The sequence below is a fragment of the Eleutherodactylus coqui genome, chromosome 12 (genome assembly GCF_035609145.1).
Source record: "Eleutherodactylus coqui strain aEleCoq1 chromosome 12, aEleCoq1.hap1, whole genome shotgun sequence".
NCBI lineage: Eukaryota > Metazoa > Chordata > Amphibia > Anura > Eleutherodactylidae > Eleutherodactylus > Eleutherodactylus coqui.
This window is the reverse complement of record NC_089848.1, coordinates 62123948-62148240: the sequence shown is the minus strand read 5'-3', so window position 1 is coordinate 62148240 and position 24293 is coordinate 62123948. Positions and strand designations below refer to the sequence as shown.

The following is a 24293-nucleotide window of genomic DNA, read 5'->3' as shown; positions in this document are numbered from 1 at the left end:
GACCCCCAGCAGCTGTCCATGCTCAGGCTGAGGGAGCTGCTCAGCTATGGCCCAAGGTGCAGAAGACAGGTGAGTAGGTTGTTTTTTTTTTTTTATCTCATTAGGAGAGAATACAGAAATCCGTAGGGTGGGACCACTTACCTGCAACAGGAATGTTTTACAGGCAAGGTTAGAAGCAGTTAAATCTATAGCGGCAGAAGTAGTGAGATGACTGAGTGCCGTACAAATTCTTCTGGGGGTGTGAACGCTCTGGTGGGGGGGCTGCCACTTCTACAGGGCTTGGGTCCCCCAATAACTCATAAGCCGCGCTGGATGGCTGTTTGATGCACCAAGATACAGTACTCAGCGCTTACTTGCACTTCTACCCCTTGTTAGGTCAGCAAACCACGGAAGCGTAGGAGTTTTCTCTTTTATGTCTACAGGTTGCCCATGATGGGGCCCTCCCTCCTGGTGCCATGATGGCTGTTAATAAAAATATCAAACACTTCTGCATGTATTTCCCATACACACCTGCCTGACAAGAGGATGTTTCAAATCCTTCTCTGCCTAAGATATTAATGAAAACGGACTAAAAAGGAAGCACTAGATTCTGTCCTGCAATGCCTTAGCACTGGTTGTAGCAATCATAGGCAATGGCAAGGCAGGACGCCTGTATCTGGCATCCTGTTGCCATTGCAACACATCGGCCCATATTGCGGGGGTCCGATGACGTTAGAGGGATGCTCCCTCTGTGAACCCTTTATGTGACCCAATCTATTTAGATCGTGGCATGTAAGGTGTTAACAGCAGGGGTCACTGTCCGGATGCGCCCCTACTGTTGTAGCAGGAGGTCAGCTAACAGTCGCGTCCAGCTGCCAGATGGCACGGGATCTCTTCAGATCCCATGAGATCCACATAACATAAAAAATTTCAAAGTGCATTTTTGTTGTCCCGTGTAATAGACATCCCCACAAACCTTCCAATAACCACACAAGTTTGCCAAATTTGAGCAAAATGTTTTTATAAAAATGTGCCCCATATAGACGAGTGCTATACACAGGCTCAGCCAATCTTTCACAGGTTTTTTTCCCCCATTGTGTCTGGGGGTTTGACAATAAAAAGTAAAAAGAACACAAGAATCCCCATCTAGTTTCACTAGTACAGTGTTTTCCCCAAAATAAAGACAGTCTTATATTAATTTTGCCTCAAAAGAGGCAGTGTCTTATTTTCAGGGGGTGTCTAATACCTAACCACCGACATTCCAGTCCTCGCGCTGCTGCAGGCTGCCGCATCCTCCTTTGCGCCAACAGAGCAGTTCTTCCTGGACGTGGGGCTTAAATAACCCACCTCCAGGAAGCTAATGCCCCGCCTGATCAATCAAGTGTCGCATCAGCCAATGAGAGCTGGCGCTCAATTAGCCAATCACAGCCAAAGACATAACTGAATAGCTGTGATTGGTTAATCCAGTGCCGTGTTAGCCAATCACAGCTATTCAATTAGGTCATTGAATGGCTGTGATTGGCTAATTGAGCGCCAGCTCTCATTGGCTGACGCGGCGCTTGATGAACCAGTGAAAGTCGGCGCTGGATTAACCAGAGCATTAGCTTCCTGGAGGCGGTGTATTAAAAGCCCCACTTCCAGGAAGAACTGCTGTCAGCTTGAAGGAGGACGCAGCAGCCTGCAGCAGCAACGGAGACCAGCGAGAAGACCGGAATGCCGGCGGTAGGAGAGTTGTTTTTACATGTAGCCTAGCTAGGGCTTATTTTTCAAGCCTCCACTGAAAATCAGGGGTAGGTCTTACTATCAGGAAATTACTGTAGAAACAAGCCAATTGAGATGTATGGAAGAGATTCTAAGTCACAGAACCTTCTGCAACACATCTGCTATGTATGAACAATCACATCAATGCATCATACATAGCTAGAAGTTCAGCAGTTGGAACAACCCTTTGAGTCCAACGTAAAGTATTAAGACTGTATTTGTCCCAAAGCTCACACTTAGCAATTCAGACCTAGAGAAAAGCTTCTGCTGTTGGCCATTTATCAACAGTTCAGTTCTGATTTTGCACATTTCCTCTCATTAAGAGGCTTGTCCATAACTAAGTAGTATCTGCAGTGTTTACAGAACAGTGCCACATCTGTATCTGGTATTGCATCTCATCCCTATCCTCGAGTGAGTAAACTAAACGGTCTAGTTCGGGACAAACCCTTCAAGCCAGACTGTAAAGTGGTCCTGGACCTGTCAAACAACTTCTGCTTATGGGATGGACTAAAGGAGAATTAGTGTAAAATTACAATTTATCTAAAATGACTTTGGGCTCCTGTCCACGAACGATCTTGCATTGCATTACTAGTGGGCGATAATCCGGCTGCAAGGAACGCAGAACTGAGCAGTGTTTCATAGACAGATATCGCACTCGCCTGTGTGAAATTAGCCTCATGCAGAAACATCGCTGTGAGATGCTGCCTCTTGGACTCCTGTGCAGTTTGCCATCTACTGCCTGGGGCATCGCTTGACACTTCAAGTTAAGGCCCTTTTACATGGGCCGATAGTCTTTTGGATAACTGCACGAGTGCCGAGACCACCACCAAGGTGGTCAGCGCTCATGCAGAGCATTTAAATGGAAAGTCCTGCTGCCGGCTTCTCATCTGCTTCTCGCTTAGAATGTGCTGAGCTTGGAACATTTACACGGAACGACAATTCAGCGAGGTCTTTAAGCGGACAGTCAGCTTAAACAGCTGCTAGCTACAAGTGAGCGATTTTTTTTCGCCTTGACACTGAACGATTATCACTCGTTTGAACGAATTTTGAGCGATAATAGTTACATGTAAATGGGCCTTAACTCAAGTCAGAACAGAAGTGAAGGAGGGCGATGACTCGCACTCCCCATACACACAGAAACCAAGGACACAGACAGGCTGCTGAAGCAAATGGCAAATTTTCTCCCCATCACATCTACACTGCACAGCATTTTGGTGCCCTCTATATTAACGTTATTTGTGCTACAGTAAAGCAGCAGAAGCTGCCGTTTTCTCCATGTCTAGTGTATAGAAGACATAGCAGCTAATCTTCACCCCCAGCTCAGTGACAGATAATTAGATATACAAAATCGGCAGGGATAAAAAAAAAAAAAAACAAACTAAAATCTGGTGAAACATGCCAGATACAAGTTACACATCAACTAGAAAGTGTTATTCTTCATATATACACACAGCCGCTTTCTCTGGAGTTAGGTACACTTTATTCTGTTCATTACAGCATCAGGGCTTATTTACATGTCCGTATATTGGCCGGGTTTTCACGCCCCGGCCAATGTACATTGTCCCTTTCTGCAGGCCGCGGGCCAGGTGCAGTGCACTGAGCTCCCTCTCCACTGTTTGAAATTGAAGGGGCGGGGCCAAGTTGAGCCCTTGTCCCATTGTCCGTTTACTGAGCTGAAAACCCGGCCGATATACGGACATGTGAATAAGCCCTCAAGGTGAGAGGGAGAAAAAAAAGTGTTTTGTGGATTAGAAAACCATTTAAGACTCCAGAGCTCCCTTGGCATTGTAAGGTTGCTAGGCAGCCTGACTAGACCAGGGGGAGCTTAGAATTGATTCTGAATAGATATGCATAACTAATGAGTCACTAAATTTGTAAGATCATACAATAAAAATAAGATTCTTTATTTAAAAAAGTTTGGTCATATAAAAAGTTATTTACAAAAAAGTTTTTAAAAAAGCCAAAATTTTCCAAAAATGCAGTTATTTTCTTATAGATGGGCTCCAAAAGCACTCCAGTAAGTTATTAAAATGCAGCTTTCAAATCTTCAGAGTAACCTGCTCTGGAAATACCTGTCAGATAAAAACATAAAATTGCATCACTGTTATATTAGCAGTCTTGGGAGTCACAAGTAACATCCCACCCAGATCTTTCACAACGCTACAATAAACTCTCCATGGCCTGGACCTTGGTAAACTCATCTTGTAGAATGCTCTACTACTGCAAGGTCAGCAGGCAATGTGACTACTGCACCTCAACTGTCTTCATGGGAAAGTTTATAAGAGTACTGGGGTGTTAAGAAAGGTGTTCTTATACCCAAAATAAGCTGAACTGGAATGAAATGCATCTAAAATTTAAGAGCCTCACACAATTAGGCGCATCTCGATCCGCCTCATGTGCCAATCAAATCCACTTTGTTTTGGCACAGAAGTGGAATTTGCACAAGTTAACCTGAAGATTGTAAAATAAAAATTGCAATCTTGATTTGCTACAGAAAGTCGCAGTATAAGCCCTAGCCCAAAACTGGGTTCATACGGGATGGATTTGCCATGTAGACCCTCCGCATGGTAATCCAGTGGCATTTACAGTAGCAGCAAAGTGGATAAGATTTTGAATCTCTTGTCCACTAGCTGCAGAAATAATCCACACAATACCAGTGTGGAAATGGACATGCAAACATGAATTAACTTCTCCTGAATGAAGGGGTGAATTAAACAATAAAACCAGCACCAATTGATGTGAGGTTTCAGGCAGGCTTTACTCATCTGCAGCAGAATGTCCATTGCAGTTCAACCCCCGTGTGGACCCAGCTTAAATCATGGTACTTGCAGAAATTTACCTGAAATCATGCATAGCATGAACTTTAATGGGGTTTTGTTATTAGAAAACAAAAATTCTATACCTTCCCCGTCAGTCTACTTACCGCATCTTCTCTTGGCTCCTGTAGACCACTGGGTCACCTCACAGCAATGACGAAGTGTCCATTCTCTGCAGTCTTCTTCCTGCAGGGCAATATATGCTATGTCCCTAGGGACATAGCATTCATAACCTAGCAGGGAGAGCTGAGCTATTGCCGTGTCTGCGAATGCGCGCTGTCTTTCCAATAGTATATGGACTCAAGGCGAGACAGTGCACATGTTCAGCCTCCGCAATAGATAGGCATCCCTTCCTAGGCAGTGAGCATAACCTACACTGACTTGCCGGCAGAATGCACGCATCATAACCAGTAGAAAAGGATCCAGCCGACTTGCGGTGAGGTGACCCAGGCGACCGGAGAAGATGCTTGAAGTAGGCTGCCTAGGGAGGAAGCATTGATTTTTTTTAATTGACAAAACCCCTTTAAGGTGTTGGTCAGATTCAATGCCAGACAGCCCAGCTTGCTACTAAAGCTGCAGTTTTTAACAAGGTATTAGAAATGCTGCCAAGTCAATATTTACCTGCAATATCCAGTAAGCGTTCCTGAAGTTAGGATCACATTCCTACACACAGCATGTCACTGCTTGATACGTAGCTCAGTCTGAGTCAGACTGCTTGTCCATTTTCAAGCCACGGCTAGAATTCCAGGAGAAAAAGCGTACTAAGTATTTTGCAGATGTTATGCTAATAGATCATTTTAAAAAAAGTGAGAAATTACGGTTAAAAAAAAAACAAACACTAAAGAGTTAACTAAACTGTGAACTCATTCATCTGTTTTAAATGAAAGAAAATAAGATCTTACCTACAGAGGTTTAACTGAAGCTTAGCACTACTTTGCTCTACCCCCTCAGCTTTCGTAGACATCCTTAATCTAGTGTAGCACAAACTTTTTCCAGAACTTTAGCTCAGTGTTAAAAGACTGAACTTAGAAGTCGCTCTCAAGGCTTCTCTTGTACTAGACCTGTGTCCCTGGGTTGAGTAACTCGCTGGAAATATCGCCTTTTACTTGCCATGGAAGAAGCAGCTGCATCTAAAAGATCTAAACAGGAGCTTCTCTTTGCAGAGATCCCCTTTGTTATCTAAATACTTTTCTCCTTATAACTTGCAAAACACACGACACTTAAGGGACCTTTCACGAGGGAAGGAATAAGCCACATGATGCACCGCAAGCAGCGGCCAATTCCTCACCAAAAACCACAGACTACAGTGGAATTTGATGCGGAGTTGAAAATGGCGTAAAACTTAACTGTGGATTTTGATGCGGAATTGCAGGCAAGTCAGCGGAGTTTAGTGTGGAATTCCACAGCTGTGGATTTGGTTGTGCCCTGTGGCATAATTCCATCCCAAGTAAGAGGTCCCCAACAGAATGGTAACACGATACTCATTGCTATTCCCTTCCTTGTTGCATGACAAAAGGCATACACCTAGAGACAAGATTTCCTTTCGAATTATTTTATTAAATGAAAGTGTACAACAGCTTAACTATACACACACTGAAATTTAAAAGGAAAAATAAAAAAACTCTCATATTACACCATGATCCTGGCTAGTTTTTAACTGTTCAGAACTCTTAGAAAAAGTTTCACATTACCTGCAACTTAAAAATTGAACATTATCAAAAAGGAATGCTGCTGCACTCTTTTTTACAAAGACCACTACAAACAAACAATTAAAAACCTATTAAACTGTCTCAAAGGCATATTTTACAGTCCTTCCTCCATTGTAAGGTAAAGTACTTAAATATATTCCAATCCATACACAAAATGGCTCTCTGCATCTGCTCTGGTGTCTTCTGTCATATCACTGCATGTTCTATGCATGACTGAGATAATGACTCCTTAACTTTGTAATCTCGATAACCTGCCGCTGTGTTACCTCTGGGCTCTCATCCTCTCCTATTTATACAGTGAAGCCTGTTTCAACAGAAGTAAAGAGTAAAAAGAATAGGTTATGATATAATCCATCTAGCCAGTTTAAAGACAATACTATCCTGATAAGCTTAGCCTGTAGCTAACTGAATGTGTTTATATGAGGGGAAAAAAACAAAAAACAAAAAGATATTACAGCTACAGCACCCACTCAGAAAGTTCACTTACCCAGAAGGAACCATCTAGAAATTAGTATCGACTTCTCCCTCCATATCCACCGCTGCTGCCTCCGCTGCCGCTTCCAGGACCATAGTTTCCTGGAATGTTAAGTTTAAAACATACTCAAATTCATACATGAAAGAAAAAGGGCCAAGTTACTGTTAGAGGATAAGAGAATATGTCTGTCTGTACAGAAACGTACAGTTTTAAAAAATTTGCCCAACGATCCACTCCTTTTGTGAATGAAGGCGACTCAGAAGTCAGCTAAAGTGGGTTCTTTAAGAGGGGTGTGTGTGTGTGTGTGTGTGTGGGAGAAGGGGGGGGGGGGGGGGGGAACCATGCCGTGGAATTTCCACCTGTGTGCATTCGGCCTAAGTCATACTCCTCTAATTGTTACATTGGGAAGTAGAGAGCAGTGGAGAGTTAGGCGAGGACTGCATGACGTTCGTGTTTTTATACTGACTGTGCTGAGCAGATTTAGTTTTCTTCCCCTGGACTACCCTTTAACCCCAACAGGAAGTTGTGCCTGAAAATGAACTGCCATTCATGTAATATATTCAAAAACTCTTGCCATAAGCATTAACTAGGAACTGGTTCTCTTTAAAATATAATTAATATAGATGTCTATGGATATAGTTCTATTTTCATGTATTATTCAGCAGGTCAGTACTGGAGTGGATGATCAGATGGTCAAAATATAAAATTGGGTATGTGTTCTCCATAGTGACCAACAACAAATAAATTCTCCTTGCAGGGAGGTACAGGGCACTGTCTATAGCATCTGACTAATGATCTGATCATCAGAACCTGCTACACCATCCTCCAGCATTTATCATGAAGCGAAACTGCACGACTGCCTAGCTATGTTCTGAGAAACAGCAATGCCCCAAATGGTTAATAGCATGGGACAGCAATGCCTGCAGTCCAATACTGATATTGAGAGGAAACAGAGCTCTTCCCACATGTTTCACCATCTAAGTGGCGTCTTCAGGGGAAAATAAAAGATGAGGGTTGAACATAATCTGCGAACAGTAAGCCGTTACTACAGAGCAGCTCTCTTTTCTGGATCATAGAAGAGGGTCTCAAGGAGGAGGGCAATTCACCCAAGAGCATATAGACAAGGACTGGGTCAGTTTCTATCATATCATTTCCCTTAAAGCGACCTTCCGGTGCCAGGGACACATTCTTCCCTTGGCCCCTCTCTGGTGTATAAAAGTGAGCACAGCGTTTGTCACTACTCAATGGACACAACGCATAGGTAGTAAATTGACATGGATTCCTAGTTTGGCACATCAGAGTAGCATTTAATGTCTCAGACTACCAATACACCAAGAGTGCTCAGTGTGCATGGGGTTAGTGCATTGCTGTGACAATACTGGAAGAGGGGCCTCCAAGAACAAGCGCAATGGCCGCACAAAGTGATCTAAAACTCTTACCCCCCCCACCTCTATTCCACTTTATGGTCCATCACACACATGCCACAAGATATTTTTAATTCTAGAAAACACCTTCTTAAAAGGGGCTTTTCCCATTACTTAAAACTGCTCCACAGGCACTCTGTACTTCCTGGTTGTTACTGACCAGGACCTGTGACTGCTGCAGCCAATCACTGACTATAGAAGGTCACTGCGGTACTGTCGTATCTTGTCTACACTGGAAGTAGGGGTGTAGACATGGGTTGGCCGGGGACAGCAGTAGGGAAGGGCCAGGCTGACAGCTGTACACGCCCATTTGGCAAGTACGCTTCCTAGTGGCAGTTTCACAGCTGCCATGTCATCTGCTGGCAACCCTGTGACTCTCCCCCATTGGCGGTCTCAGACTTCTGTAGCTGCCGGCTCCTGCCGACCCTGTGTCCTGCGGCGGGGTGGCATCTCTGCTTACCACCTCCCTGTCACATTTGCAGAGGTCTCCCATGACGTCCTCCGTCCACGCTGAAGCCAGGTTCCCTCCCCCCCACCATCTCACATAGTCCCATGCAATCTGCGCCGAGCTGCCTCCGAACAGCGCTGTTCAGGGCCCGCCCTGCTTTCAGTGGCATGTGTGTGTGGGCCTAGGAGGAGGCAGGAGGTCTAGCTCAGGAGGGGAAAACCGGGGCAGCCAATCAGCCGCTGGGGGTTTGTCCTTCAAATCAGCACTGGCAAAGCAGGTCTTCACCCATTATTCTGGTGGAGACAAGATACAACAGTACCCGTCACTGCTATAGTCCGATTGGCTGCAACAGTCACAGGTCCCGCTCAGTAGCAACCAGAAAGTACAAAGTGACTGGAGTAGTTTCATGTAATGGGAAAAACCCTTTAAACAAGCATTGTCCTTAAATTCCAATTTATTTATTTATTTTTTAGAACCCAAGAAAACAGCCAAACATGTTTAACCCCTTTAGTGGCACACCCAGAAAATCTCCAGCGCTTGCTGCACTGACCATGCAGTTAAACCCTGGAAGATTTCCATGGACAGCTCTAGTGCTGATATGTGCAGAGCACTGAGCCGTCACCAGATATCTTCTGGGGTTTTTACTGCATACTCCGTGCAAGCAAGCCCTGCAGATTTCCCTGCCATGATACAAACTGTCAAAGTAGTACATTACTCAATAGTCAGGCATGTGTTCGGGAGAAAAAAAAAAAATTTAAATTGGTCTCCGCCGCATGCTATGTGACTCGCGAGAGCTGCTCGGGCCCCATTGAAATCAATGGGCAATGATAGTTATCCGATGTCACAGCAGTGGCAGAGGATTCCTTCACCCCTGTGGGGAGTCCCCTCATCGCTGAACAATGACAGTGCTGTTGAAATAGAAGCCCTACCCCGAAAATCATCCTAAACATGAGTAAAAAAATAATCTCCTCACCTCTCCACTGCTGTTTGGGTCCAGCAGGCCTTGCCGCTCGGCATCACAGCTATGTACTGAAGCGCTGTGTCTGATTGGCCGAGCGCTCAGCCATTCATTGAATGACAGCTGAGCACTGTCTGTGATTGAATTCAATAAATTACTGAGTGCTGTGACCAATCACAGGCAGCGCTCAGCTGTCATTCAATGAATGGCTAAGCGCTCAGCCAATCAGACAGCGCTTTCACCAGCGGGGAAGATCTTTAGAGCAGTGCAGGGAGACAGGCGGCAAGACCCACCAGACCCCGACAGCAGCAGTGAATATTTAGATTTTTTACACAAGCTAGGGATGATTTTCAGGGAAGGGCTTATATTTCCCCAAAAATCACTGCTGGGGTTGCCTGCAACTCCATTGCCTTCAATGGGGCCGGTGGCTGTAGCATTATATCTCAAAACTATACAAAATATTTTTTAAAACATTACACTCCCAAATTAAGAAAAAAAAGTTAGAGAATTTAAAATTGCCAACAAAAAAGTGACATTTTAACCCGTAAAAAAACATCACTTAAGTGGTTAAATTGCATTGTTAACCCGCTTAAAAAGCCTGCCCTGTGAGGCATGGCATGGTAATAATAAACCTGCTACTGAAGGGGTTAAAGATTACTTACCGCCACCACCATATGGTCCTCCCATGCTCCTGCTGCCACCTCCGAAGTTACCACCACTCTTCATTGGACCATAATTCGAAGACTGTTGGTTGTAGTTCCCAAACTCATTGTAGTTTCCACCACCGCCGTAGTTGCCTAACAAATTGTAAGCACAAACTTAAGTGGATCTGTCATTCCTCCAGACACGTCTATCTTAGCAAGTACTTGTATACCCCAAGAAATATATCTGGAACATCTTCGATCTGTTGGGCGGTTCAGGTTAATCTTGAAGAGATTAATGAACAGAACTAAGGGTTCCCATTTCCATCATCAAAATGAGCATGTATGTTCCTAATGCAGTCGGATACTGTCAGCACCAATTGGGCGGTTCCGGTTATTCCTCATGTTACTGTTTAGAGTTCTAAGATCCTCCATAGGTACGTTGTGTTGAATAATCTTAGAACACACACACAAGCGCATTTTGATTGTGTATTAAGTGCATATTTTTTACATGTGTATTTACTGCGCACGTAACATGTATTCTCTGCATATTTTATAAAAGATTGGCTATAACGACGCATAATACACAACAAAATAGCTGCTGCATTTTTCTTCATGTGCATGAAAACTGCAGAGCTAAATGGCCTAACGCAAATCAACTGTGTCATACGCAGCCAACATACGCTCATGAATGGGCCTTACTGAAGAGTCAGGGGAAGTGACAGATGCTTTAACATTACAATCATAATTTGAAAATTAAGACTGCTACATTACCTCCACCATAGTTATCATATCCGCCGCCATATCCACCACCTTGGTTTCCATAACCTGGACCACCACCACCATATCCACCTCGTCCACCGCCATAACCTGGTCCTCCACCAAAGTTTCCACCTGCATGAACAAATTACATCATAGTAGTGAAGAGCATAATAGAACTTATCAAGCACAATTGAGGACATTATGAGCATTAGACCGGGCTACAGGCAATGTATCTCCTTTGTACAGTCTACAGCTCAAACCACCATTCCCAGTGGCCATTCTGTTTGCACTGAGTCTGCAGGATTCTTATTGTGGCCCTCTGTTGGTTCACTTTGTAAAGAGCAAGCTTTGCTGTAGTACAATGGGAAACGTGTCCAGACTGAACTTGAGAAGTTTACCACCAGGTTTCTCTTTTATTAGTTAAAATCAGAAACTATGTTTTCTGTACATGATTATGGGGACAGCCATCTTGCCCAAGCTGGTGGGACCATAAGAGCCTAGAGAAGTTTATATATGTGGAAGAGCTGTATACATACACTTTCGTTATAGTCCCACTTGAGATAATGACTACTGAAAAATTATCTCTACAGGACATAAGTGTTGGCCCACTTGTCTTAGTGGCTTGAGTGAGAACTATGCACATACATACACACTTTAATACAACTACTTGGGTAAAAAAGAAAACCTCTTGTAAAATGTTTGACAGGACAGACTTCATTTGAACAGGTCATTCTCTGATGACAAAGATGTGGCTTATAACTATATAATGAAAGTTGGGCAAGGGGACCACAACAGGCAACTTACCTCCTTGACCACCACTGTAACCATTGTATCCGTCACCATATCCACGACCACCACCATAGCTATCTATAGAAGAAAACAAAAATGTAAATAGAGCTGCAAGAGTCTTGTCAATTTGTCTCTCTTTTTAAATGCCATGTGGTATGGTCTCAGTGTAGTTCAACAATCATTTATAAAACTCCTCAACAGTCTAAGCATGTACTAATCTTGTAATACACTTGCGTTAAGATATTTTTAGTATTACCATTGAAAATCAAGTTTTAAGTGCCTGCTTTTAGGGGTCTCCCCTCCAGCACATTTGTAATTGATCCATTGCTTGTTAGGCATTTGGTTTCCCTAGCAACAGGAACATGGGAAGACTGTTAGTTACTACATGCAAGAGATGGGTGGGCATTCAGATGCTGCCTTGCAGCTGATTGGAGCAGGACTATGCAAGGCAGCATGGGAAGTGTAGGAGAGGAAGTCCTGGCCAGTCTTAATTTTGGCAGAGAAGCTACTTCGGGTATACCCACATGTAAGTCGATTGCATACAAAAGGGCAGCAGAAAAAAAAAAAAAAATTCTACAAGGAAAACGCAATTGCTTGAGCTCAGACTGGGTGCAAAAAGCAGCCAAGAAGCAGCCAGTAAAGACCTAAGCCGCTTTTGAAAGTTTAGTTACTCTGTATTATCAGCATATGTCCTTGAAAGCAGCTTTTTCTTGCAGTCACAAAATGACTTTACCATGGGGTAAGCAGTAGTCTAAAAAGGTCTAACAGGATAAGATGCTCGTCATGTTTAGACACCTGCACGTTTTACATCACTGCTTCACATCAGGACATACTTTTGCAAGCTTTTTTTTAATGTACTGTCATGTTCTGCAGTTTAAAAATCTGGAGATCGACTTTGAAAGCATCATTTGACTAGGTCTGTTCTGTTTGTGAATAGTTATACAGCCCAAGATACTATTGTGACATACCAGAACCGCCTCTGAAGTTGCTGCCAGGTCCTGCACCAAAGTTTCCACCACCTCCACGAGAGTCACCAAAACCAAAGTTGCCTAAAAGATTACATATAGTCAGAAACAGTTTTATAAAGCCAAAAGACTGCCTGTATATTTTCATGCATATGACCTGGAAACATACCTCCTCCTCTGCTACTCCTTGTATTCTGTACTTCGTGCATTTCTTGTCTTGATAAAGCCTTCCTTACTTCTGCATTATGTCCATTTATAGTGTGATATTTTTGCACTAAAGGAAAAAAAAACCTCTTTAGCCCAATACACTAAGAATCTTTCGCCCTTGATAAAAGAAAAGCCCTGCAGCAAGCCACTTACAAACAATTTTATCAACAGGATCATGGTCATCGAATGTCACAAAGCCAAAGCCTCTTTTCTTGCCCGATTGTTTATCTGTAATGATTTCAATGCTGTCAATTTTTCCATATTCTTCAAAATATTCCCTAAGGTGATGTTCTTCAGTGTCTTCCTTAATGCCACCAACAAAAAGTTTCTTAACCGTAACATGGGCACCGGGTTTTGCAGATTCCTAGGAAAGAAACCTTCTGTGAGACAACCAAATAAAACAGAAGAGAGTCATCAAATCACTGTCTGCAGCCTTGTAATTACCTCTCTTGCAACAGCACGCTTAGGCTCCACCACTCTTCCGTCAATAGAATGTGGCCGGGCCGACATTGCAGCATCAACTTCATTCATAGATGAGAAAGTCACAAACCCAAAGCCTCTGGATCTTTTGCTTGAAGAGTCCCTCATAACCTAAAACAGACAAAAGAAACAAGGTAATATACCTGCAGGAGCTCATGATGTTCATTATGTGCCATTTAAAGGTGCCGACACATACTTGACATTTCTGGTATCATCTTTGGATATGCCATACATGATAGTTTGGAATCAATCTCCAGAACGGAGGTGCCTTGTCTTGCATGGTGAGATGGCCCTACAAATATATAACTTTTCATTGATTTCTATGGCAGTTTCACAGCCAAGCCATAAATGGAGAAAGCAGCATGTGTGCGCAGCCACCACCAGGCAGAATGGGCACCCACGCCCTGCAGATAGGTGCACATCCCAGACATTTATAACACCTCCCGTGGATGCATCACAAGTGTCCAAGATGGGAACGTCCCACAAAGAAAGTCATAAGCACATTGATATCATAACAGTTCTCATTACTACCATTCTTTTTACGATTTAAATGGGCAAAAAGCCAACCGCTTAGGGAGAAAAGTCCTCTCAATGCTAAATGGGGGAATAACTACAGATCACATAAAAACCTGCACAGCAATACCTTCTCCCTGCAGGACAAATGCATTATTACATGCAGTCCCTTTAAACAGACTATATATATGGACAGGCCAGACTTGTGAAGGGAGCAGAACTCCATTTGGCTCATGGGGGCCCATCACTGACATCAATAACTGTAGTACAAGATGTATTCCATGGCATTACAAGTAGCCTAATGAAACCATGATCAGTACTGAAGGTTAGATTACACCACTGTATAGGTTACTGACAACTCCCCCCCCCCCCCCCAACAGAAGGATAATCACTTACCACACAGTCGGTCAGCTTGCCCCATTGCTCGTAGTATTTTCGTAGACTGTCCTCTGTTGTTTCGAAGCTAAGACCGCCGATGAACAGTTTGCGGAATTGTTCCTTTTCCCTCTACAATTAAAAAAAAAAGTTACTTCATATTATAAGAAAACACAAGAATTAATGGGCATCAATATCTGATTTATGACATCCATACGCGTCTCCTAGACATACGAGTCCCCTCTATCCCTTATCCGAAGTGGCTAGGATGATGGAATAGCTAAACGGACTGTTACACTACGGTGTTTCTGTAAGCCACATAACAGCTACGCTATTCCCACATCTCAGATGCTACGGACACAGCCCAGCTCGCCGTGCTATACAGTTCAAGCAACTCCCATTCACTTCTGCGGGAGCTACAGAAATGGTGCACGGCAAGCTCAGCTGCTTCAGTACTCCTTAGCCATGGCTGCCCACGCTACTAAGACAAACATCCCCATCTTTCTGCCCTCACCTCGCCGGCTACTGCATTTCAACACCCAAAAACAGCCATGCAGGATGTGCTGCGCTATTTATGTAGCTCACATACAAGAGAGCTAGGCTCTTTACACGCCATGTTTCCATCTCAAATGGTGATGAGACACCGAGAAAGAGCCATACAGTTTACCATGACAGGTGGCAGCCATTTTGGCCTTTGGATCCCAAAGTTTGTTTTCTTAAAGAGGATAGAAAAATTAGAGCGGACTTCCTTTTTATCCCCCAAAGGGTTAATGCCCACGGACGGATTTCCTGCAGCTATTGGTTTCTATTCAATCTAAGCAGCCCAATGTTCATAATGCGGAATTCTGCAGCGTGAAAGAAACCGCAGCATGCTCTGTCACAGAAATATGTGCGGTCGGCTTCCATTGTGGCCCATACGCGTCCCCGCCCACAGTGTCATACCGCACTGCCGGTGCGTCCCGGCCTTACTGCGCATGCGTGCCAGGCGGGACACGTACAGCGGATCAGGAGTGTTTAATATAGGAGTTTTGGGGGGCGCCGTGGCGGACTCCTCTGCAATATTCCGCTGGCAGAGTGTCACGGCTGTGGGCACGAGGCCTAAAGGATAGAAAAGAATGGGAACCTTGTGAGACGGAGACCAACATGGCGGCCATCTCACATTAATAAACCCCACGTCCGGGGTTGTAGCGCTAAACACAGACGGACATAATTTGCTGCGTGCTGCCAGCGGAAAACAAGAGCCCCGACTGCAGCAAGTATGCAATGACATTCAATGCTCAGCGCATGGCGGCATGCAGCATCTTGGCGCGTTTGTACACGTAATACGTGACATGCTGCGATTTTTCTTCTGCGCATATTTTGCCAACTTGGCAGTCTCTGGCAGATGGGTACAGTGCATTCCGTGAGCAGAACACGCTGTAACTATAAGTTCATGTGAGCCCGGCCTATAAAAGGCGTAGCGCCTCCGGCCGCACTCGTGGCCATACTTATACCTGACTGATCACGGATCGGTACGAGGGGCATTCGGGGACACATTGTGATGCCCAACAATCTGCCACCGCTTAGCAGCTCGATCCTCCTGCAGCCGCTGGCACCGCGGTCAGCACAGGAAGCAGATGGAGTGACCGTACAGCGCAGCGGCCGGGCTGGTAGTGAAGGCACACCTCCCACCGAATTCAATGGGGGCTGTGCCTGCAACACCAACCCGGGCTGATGGCAGCCTCACGAATCCTCGATCGGCGGGGATCCCTATCCGCAAAACGAGAAAGAATAAAAACGCCACGAAATACCACGAAAAAAGTAAGTGTGCGCGGTCAAGACTTATGAAGGCGGAAAAAAAACCAATCAGTTGTCGCCGCCATTGACAGCGCAGTACGAGCACGTAATAGTCGATACAAATATATTCGTGAGAGCCGGCCCTACAGGACGCACGCTCGCCGCTCCCGCACACCGCGGAGGTGACGGGCCTCTCAGGCAGAGCAAACCCACGCAAATGTCCTGCTAAACGCATAAGAGGGTCAGTGATCAGCCGCCAAATCCTCCTCCATGGCCGATCGGTTCGCCTACCGGAGGATAACTCCGCTCGCTAACCGGCGGCACATCCGTGCGAACGCAGACTAGAAGTCAGCCTACGGAAAACAGGCGCTAACCCTGAAAATAAGGCGTTAATGCAGATTTATAGGTATAAAAATGTAAAAAAAATTGTTACATACATTTTAGGGATGAAAACAAAGATTTCAGGAGGAAAACCGTCCGAGGGGGAGATAAATGAGCGGAAGGACGGCCGCCATCACGCTGCGGAGAAGACAAGATGGCGGCCGAGGAGCGTCTGTGAGGAGAAGCCGAGCGCCGCAACCATCTCCCGCCCGTTACCTCAGCGCCACAGGAAGCGGGTGAGCCGCCCGACCCCCGCCGCGACCACTCACCTCCATGTCCGCACAGCCGGGGAGCAAGAACTACTAGAAAAATAAATAAATGATAATACGAAGCGCTACAACGGCCGCTCGGACGCGAGAGCTCTGCGCTAATGGCGCCCGGCGAAACCTCCTTCTAGAACTTTCTCTCCTCAGCGCTCCGTCCCGCCCAGAACGTCAGCAGGTTGCGTGGAGACAACCAATAGGAAGCGCTGGCTGTCCCGGCGGCAGGGTGATGGGCGTGGCTTAGCGGCATTCGCTCTGCTGTTACTGTGGCAATATGAGCTGAGGGAGACGCGCAATTTACGTAGGATGGTGCACGCTGAAGGGAGGTTACGAATACTAACGGCGTAAGGGGGGTTTGTGAATTCGGTTACGCCCTAACGACACAGAAAAAGACCGGTCGATTAGTGATATGAGGGGGAGGGAGGGAATAAAGATGAGGAACGACTGGTGTCGTCCATTGTCTGATGCTGGGAAATGCGATAGGTTTCATAGTGGAATATTAAGCATTGTAGTTACCTGCCACACAGTAATGGCTGCTAAACAGTCTTGTGGTGATAAATGTCCCTGTTATTAGTACATGCAGTTATTAATTAGTTCATTAAATATTCCAACTAGAAAGTGATTAATCATTCTTATAAAACCCAAGCGCAGCGATTGGTTATTGAAAATTGGGCTTTCAAAGTTATTTCCTCCTTCTACATAATAACTGATGTTACTGCGCCATTTTGTAGGCATCCCAAATCATTCGCTCGCCAAATTTTACCTCAGCTGTGTAAGAAATTAAAGCTGAGCTCTCGCAGCCAATCACAGCGCAGCTTTCATTTTACCTCAGCAGTATAAGCAATGAAAGCTGGGCTGTGATTGGTTGCTGTGGACAATAAAAATTACAGGGGAAATCGTGGAGTTTTCGATTTTTAATTACGCCAGTATTCGTCGTCGGGTGCTAAAGAACGCTCAGGCGAAATATCACTTGAATCGGACCAGAACTGTAGATTTCTATCGGCACAAGCAGATTTTGCGCTTTTCATATAAGAGTTTCACAAGTCGGTGTGTATTTGTTTCTGTGTTTTTCAGTAGGCCCAGATCACCATGATGCCGTCAAGCTGACGTCGGTAGACCCGCGGTCGCGCCGGGACGTGCGGATGTGATAAAGCCACAGAAATGTGCCCATACGCTCAGGAGAAACTGGTCTAAATAATATTTAGTACTGGTGTTCGTAGATGCAGGCTTCTTATTGGCGTGCAACACCCCAGAGGGGTGACCCTGGGCACCTGGCTAACGTGAAGAGCTGGAAGGGATACGTGCTGTCCCGTCACGGCGGCACTTACCAGGCTCTGGTCCCTGAGGGATGACACGCAGCCAAGGCCAGAGCAGGATCGCAGGCCAGCTTCGACACCCCTATGGCAGGGAGTGCCAGTAAAGGGGATGAGGGGAGAGTAGTAGTACCAATCACTCGTGACGCCACCGTTCCCACACACCGATATTCTATGCGTCAGAGTAATGAACACGACTTGTGTATTGTACCTCAGGTCCCCAGGAATGGTTAGGGCCCGGTATAATGTTTACTTGGTAATAACTTTGTATAACAGGTAAGGCAGGTACAATTCACTTTCAGTAGTTACAGGCTAAAGCTCAGAGGTAGGGAGGATACATAGGATAAATACGGCCCTACAGTCCACATTATCTGTATGTCACCGGTGGGAGCACTCCAGAGAGGGAAGGGGGGTTGGAGGTCACTCCTCAGACTCTCTGGCAGACAATTATTAAAGAAGGGCTTAGCCAATATACACCCCGCACAGCAGACGCGTGGGTGTCACAAAAAAGTACCTCTGTGCGGTGATCCCACACAGGAAAAGTCTGTGATGTGAACAGGTACCTCTTTTAGGATTACTTGGGGTTGCTCTCCCTCTCTCTGTTGCTGGGACTCACTCCTTCACATCCACACTCCAAATGCTACAGGGTGCCACTCCTCTTCCTCCATCTTCACCTACATGGAAGCTAAAGGTGCTTCCATGCGGCTCTGTGTTAGCACACTGTAGCAGGCAAGATGGAAGACCTCTTCCTGCTCTCAAGCACTCGCATTTATAACCTCATTTGTAGCACATGACAAGACAAATTGATGCATTTACAGGCGTGCAATGATTTTATTAAAGTTAACCCCTCAGACGCCGCAGCTGTGCAACACACATACAGAAAATGACATGACAGCTTTGCACAGTGCATCCACATGAGACAAAACATGTATGACATTAAGGCCTCCTTCCCACGAACGGATTTACGCCGCGTAAATTCGCGGCAAAAATCCGCTGCGTTGCCCGCTGCTCTTAGGTTCTATTGAACCTAATAGCACAATGCTCACGATGCGGAATTCCACCACGGAATTACGCACCGTGAAATCACCCGTTCTCACCCGCAGCATGCTCTATTTGCCGCGGGTGTACGCGCTGACGGCTTCCATTGCAGTCAATGGAAGCCGTCCGTTCACGCTATCTCCCGCTGTAAACAGCGGAAGATAGCGTGAAAACGCTTCCCCACCTACCGCCGCCGCGTCATATGACGCGGCCCGCGCGTCACGTGACACGGCCGGCCGCGTCATGTGACGCGGTGGGCGTGTCACATGACGCGGTGGGCGGGGAAGCGTCTTCACGCTATCTTCCGCTGGTAAGTATGGGGTCTCTGGGGGGCGCCGTGACGGGCTTCACTGCGGAATATTCCGCAGCGGAGCCCGTCACGCTCGTGTGAAGCCGGCCTTATGGAGGGGGCCAGGATGGTGTTCTGGGCCACTACAGGCGTCCATATTGGTTCTGGTGTTTACGGTCCTTTTAGACTGGCCAGATGTCAATTTGCCCTTGTTTTATTTTCCTTCGCACAGGCCGATTATCGGTTTACAGAGAAGACTGGTTATTCGTCCCCATAGGCTGGCTTTACATCGCCCGGTCACACGCAGAGGGGTACAGCCAATCAGCAAGCAGTTTTATGCTTGCTGAAACTGAACGAACAACCGACGAATGAGTGTTAGATGGTTCGTTGGCTGATTGTTAGTCGTTTTTTACGGCCTGATTGTCGGGTGAACACGTGTTTAGCACAAATTTGCAGTAATAGGGAATGAAATTAAAATAGGTAAACTTTTTGGGGCTGCAGGTAGGTTTTAGTGACTTAAGGCCGCCTGCAGACGGCCAGGTCGGATCCGGCTGGGAGAATTCTCTCAGCGGAACCCGACCCGAGCCCCTGCAGAGAGCAGCGCATCACTCACCTGCTCCCGCGGCCCCGGCTCTTTCATGTGCCGGCAGCCGGCGCATGCCCAGACCGGAGACGGTGGCCGGGGAGTGACATTTCTGTGCGGGGCTCTGTGAGCCCCGCCCAGAAATAGAGCATGCCGCGGTTTGTTTTCTGCGCTGGAGTTCGCACAGACAAATCGCGTCCGTCTGCATAGGATTGCGTATTGTAATGCAATTCTATGCAGGCGGGCAGGGGCGGAAATTCTGCGGGAAATCCCGCCGCGGAATTTCCGCCCGTGTGCAGGGGGCCTAAGGCTCTTTTAGACGGAACCATTATTCCAAAAATCGTTCAAATAAGTGAAAGTGAACGATAATCGTTCTGTTTGAACGCAAGCCAACAACTGAATGACATTCGCTTTTGGTTCGTCATTTATTTTCTGCAGGTATAAAAATCGTCGTTGACTCGTTCACTAATTGTTCGGTTTAACCCCTTAGTGACCAAGCTTGTTTGCGCCTTAGTGACGGAGCGAAATTTTGGAAATCTGACATGTGTCACTTTAACATAGAATAACTCCGTAAAGGTTTTGCATATCCAAGTGATTCTGACATTGTTTTTTCGCCACATATTGTACTTCATTTAGGTGGTAAAAATAGACAGATAGAATTTGTGGAAATTTATTAAAAACGCCAAAATTGGGAACATTTTGGAAAAATGTTATTTTTTCACTTTTTCAACTGTAACATCTCAAATATGTGCAAACATACTGTACAAATTTTTGCTAAGATATATATTTCTATCTGTTTACTTTATTCTGGTGCACATTTCAAAAACTTTGGACGAAAATTCCGCAGCAGGATTCCGTGTGGAATTTCCACTGTTGCACGCTGCCATAGGCTTGCATGTGTGCACGCAATTCTATGCAGACAGCCATGATTTTGATTTCGGAAAATCCACGTGATAACAAAATTGCGGCATGTCCAATTTCTGTGGAAGCCTCATATAGGCCCACACAGAAACGTCACTGCTGGTGCGTCGGCTCTGCTCTGCGCATGTGCGCCTGTGCCCCAGCTGGCACATCGCAGAGCAGAGCGAGAAGATGCTGGACAGGGAAGCAAGAGGTCACTGCAGGGGCAGGGGTCACATCCCGCTGCGAGAATCTCGCAGTCGGAATCCAACCCGGCCATATGCATGAGGCCTTAAAAGACATACAAATTTAACATTAATTATTAACATTTTGAGGAACATTTTGTATTCCTACACTAAGCCAAGATTGCAAAGGCTCATAGGTGTCAGAATGATAGATACCCCCCACAAATGACCCTATTTAAGAACTGCACCACTTAATATATTCACTGAGGGGGGTCAGGAGTATTTTAACATCACAATTTAAGAGGAGAAAAAAAAATCATATTTTTACAAATATGTCATTTTAAAGACATTTTTTTCTACAGTGCATATACAAATGAGGATTTACACCCCAAAATGGATACCCCTGTTTGCCCTGTGTTCAGAGACATACCCATTGTGGCCCTAATCTTCTGTCTGTATGCACAACGGGGCTCAACCGAAAGGGGCAGCCTGTGGCTTTCTGATCAGACACTTTGTTGAAGGCGTTTCAGGCCCCATTGCCCACTTGTAGACCCCTTGAGCAGCCAAAACGATGGAGAACCCCCACAAATGACCCCACTTTGAAAACTAGACCCCTTAACAAATTCATCTAGGGGTGTAATGCATATTTTGACCCCGCAGATTTTCAATGAATCTAAGCAAAGCAGAAGGAAAAAATTATGATTTTAATTTTTTTGGCAATTGTGTTATTTTAAAAACAGCTTTTTTTGTACAGCACACATGTGAATGAAGGCTTTCAAAAATATACTCATTGTGGCTCTAGTCTTATGTAAAAGACGGCCCAAACCAAAAGGAGCATTGAAGTTCAATAGTTTTTTAACTTTTACGTGATCGCCATTATCCAATGGATAATGGCGATCATGTGACCGCGGCCCTCGGTCCCTGCTCCAGACTCTCAGCTACCTTTAGTAGCCAGGAGCACGGAGATTTTACATTTCCCGGACCCTCCTCAGCTTTTGCGCTTGCTTCCGCCATTTTGCCGGCGTGTGTATGCGCCAAAGTTGGGGAAAGGTAAAGATCCTGTCAGAGGACACAGCTGGAGGCCTTCTACACACGGGCGGGTCAGACCTGGGAAATGGCTGGTGATCTCAGAGTACCTGTCCCGCGGCTTCTGCACACACTACGGATGTGCCGTCCGACACTCCGTCGCGCATGCACAGTAGCCGCCGGTGCATGGGGGGTGACGCCTGTCCCGCGATACTTCCGCAGTGCTCACTGCGGAAGTGCCGCAGTACGGATGGCTTCCATTGACTTTAACCCTTTCTAATCCACTGTCTGATGTCTGAAGACATTATGATTTAAAGCTGTACAGCTGTACGATGTTGGAAGACATCCATTGGGGTTCTCTTACTGTATATTGTCAGCCTCTCTGCTGTCGGAGCCTATCCAATGTGTCACCTCATGCAGTACTGGCTTTAGCCAGCATATAGCGCCGTTGTATAACAGCAGAAAAAGAGTAAGCCCCCTAGGAAAACCTAGATACAAATTGGATTGGAAAGGGTTAATGGAAGCCGGCCGTGCGAAATCTACGAGCCATTGAATATTATGGGCTGTATTTGCTGCGGAGTCTGGAGGCAGATGCCTGCCGCAGACTCTACAATGCAAATACGCCTCTGTGCAAGAGGCCTTAGGCAAATAATTCCACCTACCCTCATGGATCGGATCCTTGACAAGAGGTGAAATTTTAACTTTTTTACTTCTACGTGATCACCGTTATCCATTGGATAGCGTCAATAACGTGACCAGGGACCGCGTACCACGGCCCCCCCCCCCCGTGAAATCTCCAGGCTCTCGGCTATGTTTGGTGGCCAGGAACAGGGAAATTTTAAATTACCCGAGCAATCTGCGGCTTTTACGCATGCGTCCACCACTTTGGTGGCGGACACATGCACAGAAGCCAGGGTAAGGTCCGTGGATAAATCCGGGGGCTTTAGGCACCTAATTGCATCCTCCCTCACGGATATGATCCGTGAGGGGAGATGAAACTTTAACTTTTTAAACTTTTTTTTTTTCCTCTTTTTACACTTTTTTTTACTTTACATGATCACTGTTATCCATTGGATAGCAGTGATCATGTAACCGGGAACTGCATAAAGCTGTTCCCAGTGACATCTCTCTGTTCCCGGCTACACAGGCTAGCTGGGAGCAGAAGGATTTTAAGATTCCTGGGGCGCACAACATTTTGGAAGGACCATATCGCCAGAGAACATCGCGGGGGAGTATTTTCTCCTGCCCTCATGGATCTGATCTATGAGGGCAGGTGAAACTTTAACTTTATTTTACTTTTTACAACTTTTCTGTGATCGCTGTTATCCATTAAATAGCGCTGATTACGGACCTGGGGACCGGTAACCACGGTACCCGGTGACATCTGCTACCTTCAGTAGCCGGGAAGCAGGAGATTTTAAATATCCCGCACCGATCTTGTAGTCTATGCATGCGTCACCATTTTCACTTACGTGTGCATGCGCAGAAAACACCGGAGGGTCTGTTCTGGACCACATCATCGCGGAACATAGTGGAGGGTAGGGGTGAGTAGTTTCAGCCCCTCTCATAGATGCGATCCATGAGGGCAGCTGAAACTCTGACTTTTTAAAAACCTTTTATTTACTTTTTATTTACTATCTTTTGGATAGTGACGATCGCATCACCGGGAGGGGCTTCCCGCTGCCCCCAATGACTGCTCGATGTTGTCGGCTACTTCTGGGAACCGACAGCATGGAGCTGTCACGTTCACAGCCCACTGGGCTTTAGTCCTAAGAGGATGCGTGTTTTTACGTTCCTGAGGATTGAAGTCCACAAAGCCAGGACGTTACCTGGCACATTACCTTTAGGGTACTTTCACACAAGAGCTAATTTCTTCTTACATTGTGAGACACACAAAACTTGTGCGAATATGAACTCCATTCTCTTGAATAGAATCATTCACATGAGCGATGTTTTTCCTTACGGTAATGCTGCAAGGAAAAAATTGTGACGTCCTATTTTTTGTGTTCCATGGAACGCGTCGCCCATTGATTTTAGTAGGACCTTAAATACATCACATGGCTCTCATATGTCGTGTGATGCGAGTGCAATGTGAGGTTTCCCATTGAAATCAAAGGGAAACACTTCCGATCCACTATCACATTTGAAACTCGTGTAAGAGGGCCAGAATTTCACGGAAACGATGTGAGGTGTTTTTGCCTAAAAACAGGCTTGGAGAAGCCAATGAAAGACATGCC

The 24293-nt window shown here is 45.7% G+C and overlaps 1 protein-coding gene across 3 annotated transcripts; it reads right to left on the bottom strand.

Moving 5' to 3' along the window:
* Positions 1-3623: 3623 nt before the first annotated feature.
* On the bottom strand, positions 3624-16877 carry HNRNPA2B1 (heterogeneous nuclear ribonucleoprotein A2/B1). 3 transcript variants are annotated; one of them, XM_066585195.1, is made up of 12 exons: positions 16729-16877; positions 14324-14434; positions 13379-13525; positions 13088-13298; positions 12897-13001; positions 12731-12811; positions 11778-11840; positions 10986-11105; positions 10233-10367; positions 6753-6841; positions 5178-6569; positions 3624-3812 (listed from the first exon to the last, which is right to left on the bottom strand). In XM_066585195.1, the coding sequence occupies exons 1-10, from the start codon at positions 16732-16734 to the stop codon at positions 6774-6776; spliced, it is 1047 nt and encodes a 348-aa protein (XP_066441292.1). In that variant the 5' UTR covers positions 16735-16877; the 3' UTR covers positions 3624-3812; positions 5178-6569; positions 6753-6773. The 3 variants fall into 3 exon arrangements, with proteins under 3 accessions (XP_066441292.1, XP_066441293.1, XP_066441295.1); XM_066585196.1 differs by having other exon boundaries at positions 12731-12813; positions 12902-13001; XM_066585198.1 differs by lacking the exon at positions 16729-16877 and adding an exon at positions 13611-13706.
* Between the last annotated feature and the right edge of the window lie 7416 nt (positions 16878-24293).

What these genes read in the sequence shown, in the direction of transcription:
- HNRNPA2B1 (XM_066585195.1), bottom strand. An exon ending in GCAAGCTGACCGACTGTGTG is followed by an intron (nt 13,526 to 14,323) that starts GTAAGTGATTAT and finishes TGTCTGTTTTAG; the next exon opens with GTTATGAGGGACTCTTCAAG. An exon ending in AGGACCATATGGTGGTGGCG is followed by an intron (nt 6,842 to 10,232) that starts GTAAGTAATCTT and finishes TTAACATTCCAG; the next exon opens with GAAACTATGGTCCTGGAAGC.